General features: G+C 40.3%; 1 protein-coding gene across 9 annotated transcripts in view; it reads right to left on the minus strand.

Annotated features, from left to right (window-relative positions):
* Positions 1-1,686: 1,686 nt before the first annotated feature.
* The window catches only part of GPATCH8 (G-patch domain containing 8), a 100,868-nt gene continuing 81,928 nt past the window's right edge, over positions 1,687-20,626 (minus strand). For all 9 annotated transcript variants that reach the window (XM_073236229.1, XM_073236238.1, XM_073236233.1 and 6 more), the window contains 2 exons: positions 9,983-10,113; positions 1,687-7,811 (listed from right to left, as the gene is read on the minus strand). In XM_073236229.1, the coding sequence (XP_073092330.1) occupies positions 3,920-7,811; positions 9,983-10,113 (4,023 nt within the window). In that variant the 3' untranslated portion in view covers positions 1,687-3,919. The remainder of the gene's footprint in view (positions 7,812-9,982; positions 10,114-20,626) is intronic.

The following is a 20,626-nucleotide window of genomic DNA, read 5'->3' on the forward strand; positions in this document are numbered from 1 at the left end:
CAGTGGAGCCAGGAGCTAAAATTGGTTAACAGGTGGAGGATCAGACTTGCGAAGGGAGGAGCTTGGTATTCAGTAAGGATCCTGTCCCCTGTGGGTGTCCCTGTGGGGTCAGAGCTGGGTTGGCCTCCCTTCTGAAAGTAGGCAGAAGAGCGCTGACACATCACTCACTTGCCCATCCCATCAGCCTGAGCCCTGGAACCCCTCACTGAATCCAAAGTTCTGTTAAGACTTCATTAAGTCAACAATTATTGAACTTCTATGTGACTGGAAATGAACTAGGTGATGTGGAGAAAATTTTTTTATCATCTTTAATGTTTCTTTGCTAAATCCTGATGCATAATCCTCAGCTAATGGTATTTTACTTTGCTCACCTTTCTTGAACACATAATCAAAATGTTCACTATGTGTTCAACTATGTAAAACGCTCTAAGGGATTAAGAAAAAAAGGAAATATAACAATCAGTCTCTGTCCTCTCAGAACTTAAAATTTTATGGGGGAGCAATAAACACAAAATGAACTGCACTGATTCTGAAAAGCCAGTAAACTTACATGAAGACAGGAATTAGATCCTAGAGTCTGGGAGGCCAGCCAGAAAAAGTACCGTCATTCAGACATGACTTGATAAGGGGGAGGTGAAGGTATCTCTGGCAAGTAAGAATGGAAATGGCTGACAAGACCTGAGTTTGTCGTCCAGGATGTAGAAGAGGGAGTACTTCCATGTTGCAATCCCAGGTGGCTGAAACAGGTGGAAGAACCCTTACCGGAATCAAGTAGCTGTACATCCCTCCACATAGCAAACTCTACAGGCCAGTCTGCCTCACTGATACCTTGCCTACTCAGAATTTCCATCATTTCATTTTCTAACATCCGTTCTTTTTGGCCAGGGATTTTGTTATTTTAGGAAAACAGGGAGATCTGAGCCTGCAACCCGAGGTTCAAGTTGATTAGCCTCTCTAGTTAAGGGGAGAACATAGCTGTATGAGTACAAAAGAGACATTGTACTACCCCTTCCTTAAAGGCTGGGAAAGAGAGGAAACTAATGTACCATTACAAATCTACGGTTAGCTTTTGATGCTAAACTTTCCCTGCCTTTTGTGATCTTTTGATACAGAACAGTAAATAGAGGCTTTTTATCTGCTCAGTAACAATTAGGGGGCATTTCCTTTCACCAGGTAGCTCTCAAGCACTGCAGGGTAGGATTAAAGGGTTGAGGAGAATGATTAAATATTAGCCCTGGTATACAACTCCCATGTGAAAAACAAAGGCCAGGCAGATGCCTTTTGCCCTGAAGTTCATCCAAAGTTCTAAAAATTAAAGCCAGAAATTCCAAAGCCATTTAAGGAGCACCTACATGCCATATATTCCATGACACATAGGTTACTTAACTACAATAAGGAAAACAATAGAAATAAAAGAAAATTCTCATGGGAAAGAGTGGAAAGGAGGTGCATATTCCAAGACAATTATGTAAGACTGAGAGAAATGTAACTATTACTTCCTCCCACAGCATAACTTTTCCCCCCTTACTTGGGCAGCCTGAGCTTTGAGGAGCACAATTCCAAAAATCATATATAACTGGTTTACAAGAACCTATTCCCTGATCACTTCAAACAAGATATTCCATAACCCATATTAATCTCTTCCCAACTTGAGTGAATGGGGCAACAATCATGACAGACTCTAAGTTTCCACAAATCGTTGGTTTATTAGAAAGCTCCTTTCCCTAATTTTACAGCATATATCTCTCTATCATATGTGATAAAGTTAAATACAATCTGTTATGCTTGTAAGGATAGGTTATTTTGTTTTTCCCATTTTTTTAAGTGTTAAAATCACTATTCTGCAAGTTAAAGAAAACTGCCCCCAGTAAGGCAGAGGCAGCCAGAGTATGGCTCAATCTACAAGCTAATGGGAAGCAGCACAAAAATGTTAATACTGTATTATTTAAATATTTACATGAGCTGAAAGCAAGAAAAACAAGTCCCTTCACTTCAGATGACTTCACTTTTCCAGTGCTAGTTATCAAAATTTGATGCTTCTGGTATAGATGAGGAGACTGAACAGGTAGGAGGCTCAGGCAAGAGCCTTGTTTGCCAGCACTTGCTTCTCATGAACTCAAAATCTTTTTCTTTTGGGAATTCGAGAAGGTAGAACACAGCCTTAGCCCAGGTACGTAGGGTTTGTTTTTCCTGTCAGGTGAACACCCAACCAATTTCAGACACAGAAATAGGTAGGGCAATGCCACAGGGAACTAACTATACCAAAGATGAGACTTGCAATATAAACACCTTTGGGTCATTGTGTTAATTAGGTCTTAGAGCCTGGTGAAAGGCAAGAGAGTAGGTGGTGAGGTGGTCCTTCCTCTAGCAGGTGTCATGGAAGAAAGAAAAAAGGAATCTTTATCACTCAAACTAAGCTGGGCAGAAAGCATGGGAATTATGAAGCAAAAGAATTTGCAGGATCTATAAATGTGCTTACCTCCCAAAGAGGAGGAAGAAAACCCTCAATTCTATTACCCTCCAGTCTGCTGCTACTTCAATTTCTAGCCAACCCAAAAGGCACATTAAAAAAAAATTGTCAAAGGGGGCTAAGTACTAAGAAGGCAAATGGACTGCCTGGAACAAGGCGCCCAGAAAACCCTGGAATCCTCGAGAATCACTCTGCATCTCACTGCTTCCAGGGAGTAAAGCTCTCCAATCTCTGAGGGGCCCACCTGTTTCTCTGTACAAAACAGCAAAGCACATGAGGGAGACTGTCGTGACTGAATGTCCCTCTGATACCCCCAGCTGACTGCTGCCCACTACTTCAAAAATCCCAGTGCTGGTGGCACCACTTACTGCAAATTACTGAACATTTTGTCCCAGCAAAGAAACGGTAAACAATGTTCCTTTAACATTTTTATAGTTCATAACTTCAAAAAATACATGAGCTTGATAAAATATACATGCTTAGTCACTTTTGCATCTAGCAGAAAACAAATACTTTATTTTTTGTTTTCATTTCATAACCTTTAAAGTTTCTTAATTCAACTAGGGCAAACATATTTACACAAAGCCACCAGAACAAGGATCACTTAAAGAGCTGGATGTAAAAAATATTATTGCAGTATACTACAAATATGGAACCTTTTTTATATGAGCTACAAAAAGCAGCATTTACGTTTTATAGAGTTCAGTGCAATTTTTTTTTTTTACATTAAAAAATCCTATAAATTAAGAAAGAAACATCAACATGACAGAAGAAAATACACCATTCAGACACATGAGCTCCTCTCTGGGGAAGCACACGGGCAAGTCTATGTTCCATGCAGCTTCTATTCATGATGGCATCTTCTTTCCTGGGGTAAGCAGGTAGCTGTTCCGGGATGAGGGACATGAGGACAAGAGTGCCCAATGTGTGGCTCTCTGTGTGGGAAGCGGGTTGAAGAACAGCCTGAATAGCATCTGGTTCCAGGTCAGATTCCCTTTCTACCTCACCCAGGATAACATAAGGTCACCAAGGGATGGATGGTCAAGACACTGAGAAGGTAGGACCAGGTGGACAACCCACTGGCCAGAGAGGAGTATGTTTTAAAGTGTATAGAAGGGAGAATGATTAAAAAGTAGAGGGAGGAGGGTAGTTATCTCAACTTGACAGCTTGGAGATGTTGCCACAGAGGGGTAGGTAGCACTTACTGGTGTTCCCTAGCTTAGAAACATAGGAGAGGGACAGACAGAATGGGGAGAGAAAAAAATCCCTGATAGTAAACCCAAAGCAAACCGCAAATCTAAAACCACCCCTGCAAGCCAAAACTCAATTCTTTGGCTGTCAGACACTGCCCATCCCAGCTTCTACTTGCTGGTACTAATGGCTCAACACCTCCGAGGGAAGATTTATGGATCACCTTCCCTGGCCCTACCTGGGCTGCCATCCCCCAACTCATGTGCCATGGCTGGGGGGGTGCTGCAGGTCCTGACCTGAGAAGATGGGGTGAAGCAGGGGGTGGAGGTGGAGGGCAGTGGCAGCTGCTGCAGCAGGCCGTGGGGCAAGGAGGGTAGGGTAGAGGGCAGCATGTGGGACTGGGTGGAAGGTGAAGGGCCCAGGATGGATGGCTGAGGCAGGAATGATATGGATGGGATGGCTAGCGAGGAAGGTGGCAGGGTGACCAGGGATGATTGAGTGAGTGAGGTGAGACAAGGAGATGGGGGTCAGGTGGGGTTGGGGAATATGATGCACTTGGGCAAGTGGCTGGGGATGAGGGTGGGGGTGGATGCCGATGGCGGCGGCAGCTGCTGCGGCATGATGCTGTAGGATGGCGTGCTGAACAGTTGTGATGGAGGTGGCCGAGGCAGTGGCTGGCTGCTGAATGTGGATGGGCTGAAGGGCTGGAGTGGCTGGGGCCAGGGCAGCTGAGGCTGGGAAGGCCTTCACTTGCTTGGCCAGAAGCTGCTGCTGGATGTGCTGCTGAGCGGCCTGCTGGAGCTTGCTGTACTTCTCCATCTCCTCGGGGGTGAAGGTGATGGGCTGGCTCTCCAGGGGGGCCAGGGAAGCATCCTCAGCCCCATCAGCTGACTCAATACTAGGCTCGCCACTGGGAGGTGCGTAACTAGGGAAGTGCTCAAGGTCTGGCGCTATAGGCAGCAAGCTGGATTCTACTGGGCCTGGCTGACTGCCACTATCCAAGGATTCTAGGGTGTCCCCGTCACTAGGGTCAGGGAGGTAGTTATGGGAGATGGTTGGGTCCCCAGGATAGCAGTCAGAGTGCACTGGGGTGCCTAGTGGAGCCACAGGGTGATGATCAGCAGTAGCTTCTTCAGACTTGGGCTCTTCTGGGGGTGGGTCTGATAAGGGGCCAGCTGTTTCCTCTGAAGGGAAGTGATGTCCAAATGGAGCATCACTATTCCCTGGAGGCCCTTCTTCTGTCTCTGACTGTTCTTGCTCCTCCCCTCTTTCTAAGCCAGATTCTTCACATTTCCTGGTGTTGGGCTTTCGGGTAGCTGGGAGCTTCCCTATCAGTGGAAGTACAGGCTTATTACCAAGAGAAGGGGGGAGCTTGGGCCCAAAGTAACCTTGTGGGGGGTCCTTGAGCTTGAGTGCAGCTTTATTAGCGGTGGCCAGCACCTCCTCACTCACACTGGGTTTCCGCTCCACTTTCCGGGACTGGATCTTCTCTAGTAGCAATTTGGCAGTGACAGAGTTCTTGTCTTCAGGGCTGCAGTCACTTTCTGACACCCTTCCTGCACCAATGTGGCTGTTCTGGGAGGGTGGGCCTGTGCCTTTATCATCATTACCCCTGCCATCTTCTTTCCTCCCAGGACCTTCTCCCCGGCCTGATCGGAAATAGTGGGGAGACTGGGAGCGGTAGATTTTAGAGTGAATGAAGTCTCGACGACCAGAGCGCCTCTCCTCAGGGCTCTCGTGACCCCATGATCCCTTCCTGGAACCTGACCTCTGGGAAGGGCTCCTGGTGCTGCGGCTATGGTCCCGGCTATAGCTCCGGCTCCGCTGCCAGCTGTGGGCTGTGGTGCTGCGGCTTCTCCGTTTGCTCCGGCTGCGACTACAACTGCTGCTGCGGCTGCGGCCCCGGGATCTTGAGCGCTCCCTGGTGTGACTCCGAGACCGGCTTCGGGACTGGCTGCAACTGAGGCTGTAGTCATCATCAGAAGATGAGTATTTGTGCCGTTTGGACCGGTGCTTGGAGCTGGCGTAGTCTGAGTCATCAGAATCGTGGGAGCGCTTGGAGTGCCTTCGTGACCGATCACTGTAGTCACTGTAGCTGTCATCAGAGTAACTCCGCTGTCTACTATAGCAGCTCTGGTCTGAAGAAGCATCTGAGCTACTTGAGTAAGACCGCCGGGAAGAACGGTGTGAGGAATGGTGCCGGCCAGACCGTGAGCGGCTACGGGAAAGCTCGCTGCCAGAGTCTTCCTCATCCTCCTCTTCCTCCTCACTGTACTGGGATGGAGATTTTGGGTGCAGCCGGCGTGATGAAGCAATATCACTATCTTCATCTCCACTACTAGGCTGACTCCGATGGCTGGACCGGCTGCTCCGTTTGGTGCTAGCTCTTCGCTGGCAAGATGAAGCTGGAGGTTCACCTCTGTGTTTCCTCCCACCATGGTCTTGGGAGCTGCCACCACCCCCACCTTCATCTTTCTTGCCACTGCTCCCTTCCTCTGCTGGCAGGGATCTCCGCTGCGAGTCGTCTTGAGCTCGCCGCCGCCGCCGGGGTGGTGCAGGACTACCACTCCCAGGGGGTTCTGGTTTGGGTCCCCGTTCAGAATCCGCAGGTGCTGAGGACCTATTCTTCTTTCGTTTCCGTTTCTTGCGCTTCTTAGACTTCTCCCCGGACTCTGCCTTAGAGGTTTTCTCCTCTGGGTCAGCCTTATGTTTCCGTTTGTGTTTGCTGGATTTTTTGTGCTTCTTTTTCTTCTTGTGTCGGTGGGACTTCCCAGATCGTTCTTTCTTGCTGGGAAGGCTTCTCCCCGTGTCTTCTGTCTCTGACCCATTGCTGCCCCCAAGCTCTGGTTTATTCAGGCTACTACAGGCAGATCCTGAAGCAGCCGCATCCATTCTGCCTCCAGAGCAATGTTCTACATCCTCGCCCCCATCTCTGCTTTTATTTGGCTCACCAGGATCAAGGCCTTGGAGACGGGCCTTTGAGAGGCCTCCTATGTCCTTTGGTTTTTCTGTCCCTTTAGCTCTGGCATCTTTGTTCCTTGAAAGTTTAAAGTCAAAGTATAAAGGGTTACAACTATATGAAATGGAAGGTTCTGCCTTGGTGAAAATTAATAGTTCTGATGGCCACTGGAGGGCAGTACTTTCATCTTTGCTCAAAACCGGGAAGAAAGGACCAGTAGGATGTTTGGGTCCTTCCTGGTTCTCTTTCCCTGCTGGGGTGGCCTGAGTGGTTTCTTTAGAAGGGTGAGACTCATACATTTGGCTCTCTGAAGGCTTCTGACTCTGACTCTCTAAACTCTGCTCACTTCCATCCTCTCCTGAGGCCTTTGTGTCAGCTTTACTTTCAGGCTCTGAGGGCTCAGCCACACTGGTTTCTGTCTGCTGCTCAGAGCCTTCACTACCTTTCTTTTCTTCTCCTTGACTTGCTGCCACCTTGATGCAGCCTTTAGGCTTGGGAGAGCCGCTTTTTTTATTTTCAAGGGCATTCTTTGGGTGTGTACTACTATCACCTTCCATTTGTTCACTGGCTCGCATAAAGAGAAGGAAGGGAAAATTTGGTTTTACTTTGCAGTGTGCTGGGGGGATGTAGTGGTAATATTCTGGCTCTGTAGCCCCAGATCCTTCTTCTCGCTTCATTCTTTTTAATTTAGATAATGTTGAGGCAAGGGATCCTCCATCCTGAGGGTCTTCATCCTCTTTTTTACCATCAAGATTACTGTTACCATCAGAGTCTCCCACCTTCTGTAGTCCTTGGTCAGAAGCCTTCTCATCAGCTTTTGTTCCATCTTCAGAAGTCCCTTCCTCTGCATGGTCCTTGAAAACTGATGCTATTGATTCGAGTTTCACAGGAGTCTTCTTGGCAAAGGAAAATGACACTCCCAGTTTTTGCAATGGGGTCCCCAGGTTATTCTTAATGCCAAAGCTGATGCTTTGGGAGGCTAATCCAGGTGCCTGTGCCAGTCCAGTAGCATTTGTGGTTTGTACGGCAGTGAAAGGGCCTCCTTTATCTGTGGAGAGTTCAGATCCCAGGCCACAAGTGGCAGTGGCACTTGTGCCACTGTTTGTAGCTGATTCATCTTTATCATCATCTCCACCTTCTTCATCTACAGCCACTGTGGTTGGTCTGAACATGGGACCACTTCCAGGTGCACTATGCAATGGTTTAGAAAAATGATAAACAAACAGGGTTAGAGATACATTTCATAGTTTTTATAAGGCACTTCTCTCCTATGTTCTACCATTTACCACAGGTAGGTTTCAAAGGTCATTCCCAAGTCCTCTGCTACTGAAGGGAACTTCCTCACTGAGGTTAGGCAAGGTCCCATATTGTTAATCTACCAAGGTATTATTCCCAGGACTAGCTAGTTACTGCTATTTCTCCCTAAGCTGTCTAAAATATGAAAAGTAAGGCTTATCTTGCCAGGCAGAGAAAGCCAAATACCATATGATTTCACTTATTTGTGGAATAAAAAAACAAAACAGAAGGAACAAAGCAGTAGACTCATAGACACTGCGAAGTGACTAGTGGTTACTAAGGGGGAGGAAAGGGGGCAGTGGTGGGGGGTAGGGTTAGGGGGACTGTTGAACCACTGTAATGTACATTTGAAAATTTTTTTAAAAGAAAAAAAAATGAGGCTTAATCTCAAATACTCTTGTCATTAGTTATCATTTGGTCATCTGCCCATCTTACAACCATTCGCATTATGTCATCCTACTCATCACGATGCTATCAAACATATTCACAAAGGTTGTATTTCATTCAGCTAAAGAAAACCCCTTAACTTCCTCTGTGTTTTCAAATTTCATTTTTAAAAATGTACGTATGCTCAGAAACCTCCACCATGCCCTATGGCAGTCTGTGGTTAGTCTGTTTCAGAAACGAAGAGTCTGTGCCTATCTCCTGGGCACTCCATACAATGATGACACTACCAAGCACTTTCTTAGCTTTGAAAACAGGAACACTGAGGAGCCTCAAAGCCAGTGCTTTAAACTCCTATCATGTCTGAAATTTTTATACTGTGTGGACTGTCCATGTATGTCTCAAGCCAAACTCAATAACTAAAGAGAATTAGATCTCTATTTGGATAAAGTCCTTGTTATCAGAACCCTAGCTACTAACCGACCTAGACTCAGGGACCAAATATATTTCATAATATGGTGTGCCTTGTTATCTTGCTACTGGAAGATGGGAACCCAACAGATTTGGACGGCAAGAGATACTGACACTGTCGAATTTACTTTCCGGCAAAGAAACCCTGAAATTGAATAAAAAGGGGATTTTGATCTTTTGCTTAGTCTTTGCCATGTTACTTCAGTAATATGACAGGGTCATCTATTACTCCTAGGACAAGGCAATACCTGCAGATGTGTCAAAACCTTCTTTTTTTTCTCCCAAGGGAGGACTTGGTCATCTTTTAACTCCTTATTTATAAAACTGAGCTCTAAAAGCCACGCCTGAAAAACACCATGTATTTAAAACATGTCCTGAACTAAAAAGTGACCTGGTATATACTTTTTGAGGAAGTACTATTGCAACATGACCAAGAGGAATGTGTTCACTACATAAAAACTGCCGAAGAATGAACCAGTTCATAGGCAGTTTAACTCAACATTAGAGCTTATAGGTTAATGCTGTTTCAAAACTCACAGTATATATGTTCTCTCTATTTCATCTTCCTCCAAAGCACAAGAGAAGTAAGTAAGTAAAACAGGATCCAGAGACAAAAATAAACCTAAGCCTAGGAACTTGGAAACTGGCTCCACCTTGGCTGTAAACTTTTAAAAGCCACAATTGTAATTTCTTCTACTCTAACCAGTTCCTTCTTTTGGTCCTGGCCAGCCATTAAGACAAAAAAGGGGCCTAAGTCCTTCTGACTGAGGCCATACTTCATGAATCCTCACATGCTTAAAAGACTGGGTCCCCAAAGTCTAGCTGTTTAGAAATTCAGCCCCATGTGAGATAAATTCCACCTAAGGCTAAATACCAGCCCCAAACTGATAATCATCAAGAATCATGAAGGAACATTAAAAAGAATACTCAAGAAGGCAGGAACCTGTAGAAAAGTAAATGGATATAAAACTTAATCACTCTTCAAAACAATAGTAAGAAATAAACTTGGTATCAGCTCCATTTATAGACAGAAAACTGAACTTAGAAAATGAAGGTCATATAGGTAACAGGATGTAACCTCAAAAGTGCATGTTCTTACTCAGTATATTATATTGTCAAGTATATACATGATTTCAGTTTGAAAGAAGGATACACTAAAAACTTACGGATTTTAATTATCTGTAGAACCGGCTCAGAGAAAATATACTCACCATTCAGCTTGTTTTCTTTGCTCTGCCAACTCATGGAGCCGCCGAAGGGCTTTTTCCTGTTTCTTCTCATCCTTGCGGGATCTTGAAGAGACATTTCGAGCAAACTCTCTCTGCTTGAGATCTTTCAATCTCTGGAGTAACAAAAGAAAGGAACAGAGGACAGGTTATTTAGAATAACTTGGGGATCCTGAAAGCAAGGTCTTTAGAATATCCTCAATCAATGGTTATAGTGCTTGTGTAGAGCACACTGATCATTATATTATTGTATGGTAGTTGGAAACACAATGGCTCATTACTTTGGGTAAACATTTGGAGTTATCTGCATTTCTAATTAGGATAGCATACCATTAATTTTATCGGGCAAAATTAAATGACTTCAGAAACCACAAGCAAAATTTATTTATTTTATTTTTTTTATTAAGGTATCATTGACATACACTCTTATCAAGGTTTCACAAGAAACAACAAGCAAATTTTGGAACACTAAGGAAAGAAACACTAGAGGAAAGAAAATGGACTATTTAATCACCTGCTCTTCCAGGATGCCAAAGCAGACAGACAGAACATGAATATAACTGTAGTAACATAAGCCAAAAAGAACAGAAAGGGGTTAAGCTAGCACAGAAAATTACCCAGGTATAAGATCTTAAAAAAGCAATGTACAGCTTACATGGGGAGGTTATCTGAATCACAACAAACAACTGGAAAGCATACTTTTATTTCACCATAAAAAGATGCTATACTTTCGAACAGATTTCCTGTAACTATCAAACAAACCATCTTCTAGTGCTAGCATGTTTAGAGCTCACCAGTCTGACCACTTTCATCTGGTCAGTCTGCTGAAATTGGAAAGCAGTATGTATAGCTTTTTTATTTCTTCACGGCCCTGAGAGGAACATCCAGGGGATGAGGAGGGAGAATAGAGGTAAGTCAAATAATTTATTATTTAAAATATTGATAAAAGAATGGTCTTTTATTTTCGGAAGCTACTTTATAATTTTCCTTAAAACAAAACCACCAAAAAAGAACAATGCTATGACACACTGGTGACAGACTTCAGGCATATCTATCTGTAATGAAGACAGAACTAAAATTATTTTCAACATACTAGGTAATATAAAAAAACCAACTAACCAAAACACAACACATACATTAGCCTGTGCTTTTACAACAGCATTGGGAAAAAGAATTTAACCCAATATAAAGTGGACATTGCTTTGTGGAAAGGCATGATGTTCAACAAGACAGGAATTTTCTTACCTATTATTTATGAAACAGGTTTTGAATATTTTTGAATTGGGAGGGGAAATGGGTGGAAAGACACACACAAAAAGAAGATACACAGCTAAAGACACTAGTAGAAAAACTCACTCTTGTGATCTGGGCTCCCAAATTAGAAGGATTTGCTTTCAACACATCAGCTGAAAATGTCACATCACAAATAAAAGAAAGTAAAAATAAAACAAGAGTGGAAGAGAAAAAAAATAAAGCAAGCATTACTACACAGGCGCTCTCAGTGAATCTGCGAACTATTATACTGAACAATCAGGGACAAAGCCATCAACTCTAAGATGACTGGGGAAAAGGGAAGAACCTGTTCAACACATACATGTGTACATACACACACAGACTGACACAGTAATAACCTCTCCTAGATAATTCTTCAGGAAAAATGGTTACAGAACTTTAGGAAAGACCAGTGCTATCAACAAGCAATTACTTTTATTTTCATTTACCTTTTTTTTTGGATGTTCAAGTAACCAATGGTCTGCAAAACTGTTTTACTGAGGCCAGCTGACCAGAATTTAGATTTTTATAAAAAAACATTTCAAGATGGAGGATCAATTATTTTAAATAAATATGAATTCCAATTTCCACCTTCCAAGCAGAATGGGACAGGAAGAACCTGTCAGGACTATAGGATTATTGTAGGCCACCAATTTCATTTATTTTCTGCCCCAAACATTTAACAGGCTCTCTAGCTGTGATTTAAATAAAATGTGCTTTTCTCTGATCTGCCGTCTTCTCTCTAGCCACCCCATAAGCCTGGAGAATCTCCCTGTGCCCAGTTATTTCCTTTCCAAACCTTAAGACCTACCTAAAAGAATGAGCATTCTGTCAAAGTCTGGAGTCTCCAGGGTAAGTTAGAGATTAGGCTTTCCAATCATTCAGTAAACATGAAGTTTTAGGGCTAAGACACTGTCCACATCATCCTGAAGATGCCCTATCTCACTCAGATTCCTACCACAACATAATTGGAGGTAGGGAGGGAAGAAAATGGGATAATGTCAGTAAAACAAATCCACATTGCAGCCCTTTCTAGGCAAAGCTATCCTGGAAGTACACAGGGTTTAGCAAACACTACTCTATCATCTTTACAAACTTCATAGTTAAGTCTGGGGTCTCAAAAGAATTGGGAAACCCCAGAATTCTGACCTATACCTTAGAGCCAGGGTTTGGCAACTCGCCCAAACTCAAAATGTGTATCTAACTCTAAGTCTCTCCTTTCTATTCAAACTCCCCTCACAAAGTCTCTACGGATTCCTCATTAGACAGGTTTTTTCTTCTTTCTGAACTGTCTTAGCACTTATCTAGCAATCACAGTATTTTGCTATACTTATTCCTGTCTTTCAGAAAGGCACTGTGTGTGAAGTTTCAGAGTGAGGAATACTTGACTTCAAAGCTATTAATTACTAGCCAAGTGAGCTCCAATTTCCTTATTAGACAAACACAGCTATATCTAGCAATAGATTGACAAGATTCGGTGTCAAAATAAATATAAAACATTGAGTGCATTAAAACATGCTCAATACTGCCCCTCCCCTTTATTTGGAAGAGGGACCAGGCTTATCTTTATATTCAACTTTGCAGTGCATGCAACAGTTCTGTGACTACAGAAGACATCTAGTAAATGGCTGGCGAACTTAAACAATAGGTCCCAGATTTTTTCCTCAAATAAAATCTTTACCACTTGTAGTAAAGTTTAATATGAAATATTTTCATATCTCTGCAAGTTATGTAAGTATGTTTTCCTCACTATTATGCTCATATAGTAAGGAAGTCTCTCTCATTCCTTAGAGAATCAAAAAGCTTAAAATTTTAAGCGCGTATTTCTGGGCAGAGAAAAAGATACTGACCAGCAAATTCTCAATTTTCTATCTAAAAAGTAATTTTTATAAAAGCAAAAGGCCTTAATACAGAGTCAGATTCCCAAAGTTGTCTATTTTATTCCAAAAGGCTACCAAACCTGGTTCATTTGCCACTGAATGTCCATATGAAATTCTGTGACCTGTGCTTTTACTTTCCTCTGAGGTTCTAAAGATGAACACAACTTCAGAGAACTTCAAGGTGAGAACAGAGGATTGCCCATCAGAGAAGAGATCTTATGTAAGGACATCAAAATTACAGATGTGTCCTCAATCTAAAATCCCTTGTCAAAGGCTGAGCAAATTCTATACCATACATAAAAATTCAAGTTAGATTCCACATCGGGGCGGTCTAATCTGAATGGACATAATCATCTAAACTGACTTCAAAGCTACTATGCCCTTGTCTCTGAAATTAAAAGGTATGCTTCCTGAAGAGCTGGTAATAAATTTGCTTACTGAACCACTAATGCTTATTAATAATAAAGCCACATAACATATTTTTAGCTGGAAAATATTTAATTCAAGGAAAAGGAGAACTGAACTCCACTCAGTATTACCTAAGGGTTTGAAGACCTTCTTTTCCTGAAAAACAAACAGCATGTTTCCAAAAAAGTATACAGTTGCAGAATAGAACACAATGGAAGGAACACTGCTCAGAGATTCTGAATCACATGGTAGCTGGGGTTTCCACTAAATTTCCTAAAAGACCAGTAAAGGGAAGACTTTAACAAATAATCCAGTGTTTGAAATACCCATCCACATAACTATAGCTCTCTGGGCTAAAGACCATTTCAAATGTCAGTGACACTGCATTTCTTAAAAAACAGCTAAAAAGCACCGTATTGGCAGAAAAATGTCTGTTTCAGACAAACTACTGCTTCACTATTCAACTCTAAACAAATTTAACCAGGGAAATGGGAAAATTGTTAAATCTTACCAGGTATTTAATGTGTATGATAAACTTGCCCACTTTATCCATAATGTGGACTGTTAATACCAAGGAGTAGCACTGTGTTTAAGCTGGAAATGAGACAAAGATACTTCTGCACCTAGCTTTTCCCTAACATCAAAAGATAATAAGGGTCTTGAATGTAATAAAGTATTTTTTATATATATCTTTTGGGGCTACACTTTTCTATCAAAACATTTGATGCTAGAAGTGTGTGTTTGATTGAGTACACATTACTAGGAATAAATCTGATAATCTTTCTCAAGTATTTTAAATCTATTATCTCAATTTAAAGAATAAATACCACTATTTCCATGTGAAGGGAATTTTGGGCATCAGAAAATAAGGAAAAAGTTATTTGCCCATTGCCATTAAAAATCCTATGTTCTAATACCTACTCAACTCTAAGAGCCTGATTTTTGTCTCCTTAGGGTAAAAAGATTATTCCGTTTCTTTCTCTCACCAGAGAGCAACCCCACTGCCAGAACAGGGACTGAGGCTTATTCTTCCTTTGTATCTACTTTGCAATGCTCATACTGTTGTCTACCACAAAGAAGAGATACTCAACAAACATTCATCAAACTTGTCTGTTTTAAAATGAGTTGTTGGGGGAGAGAACAAATACTCTGACTTTTATGTATTATTTGTTGGTTACAAACAGAGGTGGGAAATAGTGAATAAAGAGTATTTGCACCTTAATCTCTTTTTCCAGCTCAGCATAATCCAGTTTTTTTTTTAAACCTCAACCACTCCTTTTCATCTGTCAACAATCCTGCATACCCCAAATCCATGGCCTCTTCTTCCCCCACTGTTTCCTCATGCTACCTCACGACATAACATTAATGTGGATCTCCCCTCCCTTCTCAAACTAGAGTAATCATGCTGTAGCTGTTACTTGGCCAGGTTACCCTGATTCAAGTCTCACTGCTTGATGCTCTGGATGAGACATCATTTGGTGAGAGAAGGAAAAGACCAGCAAAGAACACAGAAAGCCTCAGCATTAAACTACTCAGTAAAGGAAGATTATGGCTGAATGGTTAAGGAAATCCAAGTTACTGGACATGAGCTGTCAATTCTTTCTTTTAGCACACGCCTACTAGTAAGTGGTAAAAATATATTCATTAACAGAGAAAACCAAATGTTTGATAACAGAAAACTAAACACTAATGCTGACTATAGATACTAAAGAAATGAGAGGGAAAAAGAGTATACATTCTTCTTACTAATAGTACTAGTAATTTATGACAATATTTACCATTAACACCCAATTATTTCACAACACAATTGACTATTCATACCATTTGATGACTATCAAATTAATTTGTCATAAAGTCACCATGTAATACTTGTTTTATTATGTTCAGGAATTCAGCAACAAGCTTTAAAGCTATGGTATACTTTTTAACAGCACCAGGTGTGCCTGTTTTTTTTTTTTAAATTAAGGTATCACTGATACACAATCTTATGAATGTTTCATATGAGCAACACTGTGGTTTCAACATTGTTTCCCCCAACCCCACTTCAATCATTGTCCATCAGGATAGTAAGATGACATAGAGTTATTACTTATCTTCTCTGTGCTGTACTGCCGACCCCATGACCTACCTATATTGTGAGTGCTAATTATGATGCCCCTTAATTCCCTTCTCCCTCCCTCCTCACTGACCACCCCCCCAGCTCCTTCCCTTTGGTAACTGCTAGTCCCTTCTTGGAATCTGTGAGTCTGCTGCTGTTTTGTTCCTTCAGTTTCGCTTTGTTGGTTATACTCCACAAATGATGCTTATTTTTTAATACATACAAACACACATACACATGTATACGTGTCTATTTTAGTCACCATCACAACCACCAAAATATAGGCTGGACAATGAAGTTTTAAAAATAATATTGTCAATATAGAATTCATATAGCATAACATTCACACATTTAAAGTGTAAAATTGAGTGGTTTTAGTACATTCTTAGAGTTGTGCAACCATCACTATAATCTAATTTTAGAACATTTCTATTATCCCCCAAAAGATACCCCATAATCACTAGCAGTCACTCCACTGTGCCTTTCCACCCAGCCCCTCCGTAGAAACCTTACTTTCTCTATAGATTTGCTTATTCTAGACTTTTCATATAATAAAATCATACAATATGGGGTCTCTTGTGACTGGCTTCTTTCAATTAGCATGTTTTCAAGGTTCATTCATGTTATATTTATCAGTAAGTTGTTCTTTTTTATAGTTGAATAGTATTCCATTGCATGAATAGACCACATTTAGTTTATCCATTCATTGTTAATGGATATTTAGCTTGTTTCTACTTTTTGGCTATTATGAATAATGCTGCTATGAACAATCTTATGTAAGTTTTTGTGTGGACATACACTTTCCTTTCGCTTGGGTATAAAGAGGTCATATGGTAACTCTACATTTAACATTTTTGAGGAGCTGCCAAACTATTTTTCACAGGTGCTGCACCTGTACCGTATTTCAACCCCACTAACAATGTACAAGAGTTCCAATTTTTCCATATCCTATCCAACAGTGGTTACTGTGTCTTTTTAATTTTAGCCATCTCAGTGGGTGTAAATGATATACCATTATGGTTGAGTGGATAATGGGTTCTAAGTATATCTACATAGCCCTCCAGATCATATTTGGAGGCAAAGATTTGCCCTCCATGTAAAATTCAAAGGAGTATAATTCACAAGAGCTGCTTAGGCCCAAAGCAAATAAAACAGCAGTACCCCAGTTCAGAGCTCTCTTTAGCATTGTCACTCACAAACATACTATGATTCCTTAGGTTGCTTTAACGTCCAGATTATAACAGAACATACAGTCCCATCCCAGAATCTCTTCTACAGTGCATCAACTATGATGAACGTTAAGTACACAGGGGCAGAAAAAGTTGAAAACTGCAGAACATAGGTAGAATTGTTTTTATTCATATTGGGATTGTGGGCCAAGATGAAGAACAGAGTTAGAAGTACACAGTAAAAGAATATAGGGTTTACCAACAGCCTTAGCTCCTGAAAGGTCTGTTTAGGAATACCTCTGCTCACAAAAGCAGACAGCTTCCCTAAACAGATGCAGGTTAGCTAGGTTGTGCTAACTGGGTGTAAGAAGTCTATTCCCAACAAAAGCAGAGGAAATGAGTACATAAGATTTTAATAAGTGAAAAGGCTCAGAACATTTCAATTTTTGAAAGACTGGCCAAATGATGTTCCATTCATTTATTAAGCAAAACAGTCCCAAAGAAAAAGGCCAAATGATGTTCTGTTCTTTTATTAAGCAAAACAGTCCCAAAGAAAATGGTACAAAGTACCACTGAACCTAAAACTCTCATCTCTCTACTACATGTTAAAATAAAACTACAATATGCTCAAGCTCTTAGATGCATTCCTCTTTCATACTCACTCTGCTTCTCAAAGCATAATCTCTTTAGAAGTGAATTGGGCTGTTTAAGCTAACACTTACAAAGCTTTGGGATTCCTAAGTACTTTGATTTTCTTAACCTATTTCACATCTTTACAATAAGCAACTTACAGTTTCTAAGGATAAACATTCTATAAAAATCCCATATATAGAGTACCTATAGAACATCTTCTTTAGTATCTTAGTGGCATCATTTCTTAGAAGGGTCATTTTCTTTTTATCTTAGCCCTAGATTATCTTCTCCCATCTTGCCTTTCTTATTTATTTACTTCTGTGTTTCCCCCCTACTGCTTATCAAAGCAGCACTGAAAAAGGAACCCAGACTGCATTTCTTCCCACCTGCAGTGGCCTGCAAGAGGTCCAACTGGTTTTGATGTGCTCACTGTGTTGATGCCATACGTGCCAAACATACAGAGGATGAAATGCAGTAAATATTCTTGAGAGGCAAAAATCCAACCAGTAAATAGTGAAACATCAAGTGGAAACTGACCACTCCAAATATGAATGGAGTTCAAAAATGATCATTTCTTCCATTATCAAGAAATTTCTCAAAAAAAATTAAATTCTGAATCTCATTTTTAAGTAGTGAGGAAAACTAAAATTCCTGTCTCTTGGTAATATATATTATTGGATATTGGAAAGTCAACCCAGAGTAAGCAGTGCTGTCAAAAAGTAACTGTAATAGTTTAGAGAAAGCTAACTAAATCATGCATATTCTGTTCTGTATGATTTAGAACAGAGAAGTCACTAATAGCTGCCAAAAGCTTACTCTGTTTTAGTTTTAGCTATTGAAAACTCAGGAAAACCATTACTTTTACAGATGAAACAGACCTTGGTATTAAATGAGACTTCAATCTTTGCCAAAAGGTAAAGAAAGGGGTTTGTATGCTGAAGCCAGTTTAGACAAAGAGGCAGGCTGAAAGTATTCTTTCCTCTGACTAACATGTTGATTTTTTCTACAAGTTAAAGAAAGCTCCTTACACAACCAGAGTTTAACAACTGGATCTGACTACTGCAGATGGTTCTGAATTTGCAAGGAGGTTGGACCCAACACTACAGAGGAATAAGGAGGCAGTTTTAAAATGTGTTTTCTCACTGTCAGTCAGAATCCATGGGAGTCTGTGTGGAGGGAGGAAAAGGTATAGGCCTGGGTCACAAACTTAAATATTTAAGAGGGATCTGGCAGGTAATAAAATGAGTCACAACGGTTGATGTAAAAGAAAAGATGAAGTGGAAACCACAACTAATTGGAGAATGAGCCCAAGCCTTTCTAAAAAGAAAACAACTATTCAACTTTAGTCAATTGTTACATTGTAATGTAGGCCCAATATTATCAGATATTTCAATTTTTTAAGATAGGTCAAAGCATGAATTATATACAATCTTTTATTTCCATTTTTATTTTTTAATTGAAATATAGTTGATATACAATATTACATTGGTGCACAACATAGTGATTCAACAATTTATATACATTACTAAACACTCCTAAAATCTCATTTTTAAAAATTGGAACCAACTGAGATTCCAGGGGAAAAAACTAAGACCACAAAGGCCAGAAAAAAGATACCTATGGGACAATTTGTGATCTATGGTTTATGTACTAGAAGCTGGTGAGAAGAGACCCTTAGTGGCACAAATAAAAGTGAGTAAGAGTGGAAGAATCCTGAGTAGATAACAAGGGACCAAGAAAGCAAAACAACTCTGTTAAAATAAGGCAATGACTATTGAGGTGCTACAAATTTACCTCTGGGAATGAATGTTCTTTGGGGTTTGAAATTTGGGCCCTTTGAAAAGCTAAAGTAAATGGTTTCCACTGTCATATCCATTAGCAGATATGTTTTTTAAAAAGATACATAAAATAATTCAAGAAGCAAAGAGATAGAGATGGAAAAATGTTTAGTTTCAAAGTCAAATTTAATTTAAAATTAAGTTAACAAAAGTAGAAGATGGATACTAATATATATTGAGCACTCAGGCATATCAGAACTTATAAAGGAGTCATAGATTACAATAATTCTTGAGGAATGGGAAGGCCTACTATTGAAAATATCAAAATATATTGAAATTATCACTTTAAAGTGAGGATTAAACTGCTGAAAAGAACCAAAATGTCTAAGTAACTTTTTCATCTTTGAAGATCAAGCTGGATCTTAGTATTTGTGTATTAATGACTTTCTTCAAAAAATACCTTAGAAAATTTGAGAAAATTAGTGATAGAGACATGATAACCACCCTCTCCATCACCACAAGTGAGGGTGACCACATAACTCCCTTTTGAGAATATTAATGCTTAGTAAAGATAAAGTCATGTTCAGGATCCTGCCTACAGTTGTAGTTTACCACTAATATAACAAATTATTTCTCTGGAAAATTTTTCCAGGGTGAAAATTTGTTGGAAGATGCAAACTAGAGATTACTGATACAGGGTTGAATGTACTTACCTATTATTTCAGATTCATAATAATCCTGTGTGCCTTCCTGGAAGACAAGACAGGGTGTCTTTATGATTTTAGATCATGAATTTGAAAAATGGTAGGTCCATCTGTATGGTAAGTTCATGTCCATCAAAGAGGAATGAAAAATAGGATCTACCTCCTCTTAGGGATTATTTGGCTGTGTTGTACCAAGGTCAATTAAAGTCTCCTTAGAATTCTAAGTGCAGGGAAAGAGTAGAACTATAAAATATTTAGTACTATCCATTTTTTGTTTATATATTTATAGCACTGTTTCAAGATGCTACATTTGCATTAAGATAGCAGATACAGACTAAAAACCTACTGATTTCAATAAAATAAAAACACTCCACCAGAAACAAAGTAACAAATTCATACTACATCTGTTCTTTTTTTTAAATACCTAAGATGGGCTTTCAATCAAGGTGAAGAAATAAGCTTAACATGCATTCATTAATCATACCAGTTAAAAGATTTTTTTCCCCAGATCAGGGATCACAGATACATTCTATATTAACGAATAATGTAGTCCATGAGTTCTCTGTAAGAAATCTTTAGTTCTTGAATCAGAGCTGTAACAATTTATACTACTCTCAGGTTGAAAGCAATTACCACTGAAACATTATCATCATTCACAATCATGTTGTCAATGTGAAATTTATGCTC

This window comes from Manis javanica, chromosome 4 (genome assembly GCF_040802235.1).
Source record: "Manis javanica isolate MJ-LG chromosome 4, MJ_LKY, whole genome shotgun sequence".
NCBI classification, from domain to species: Eukaryota; Metazoa; Chordata; class Mammalia; order Pholidota; family Manidae; genus Manis; species Manis javanica.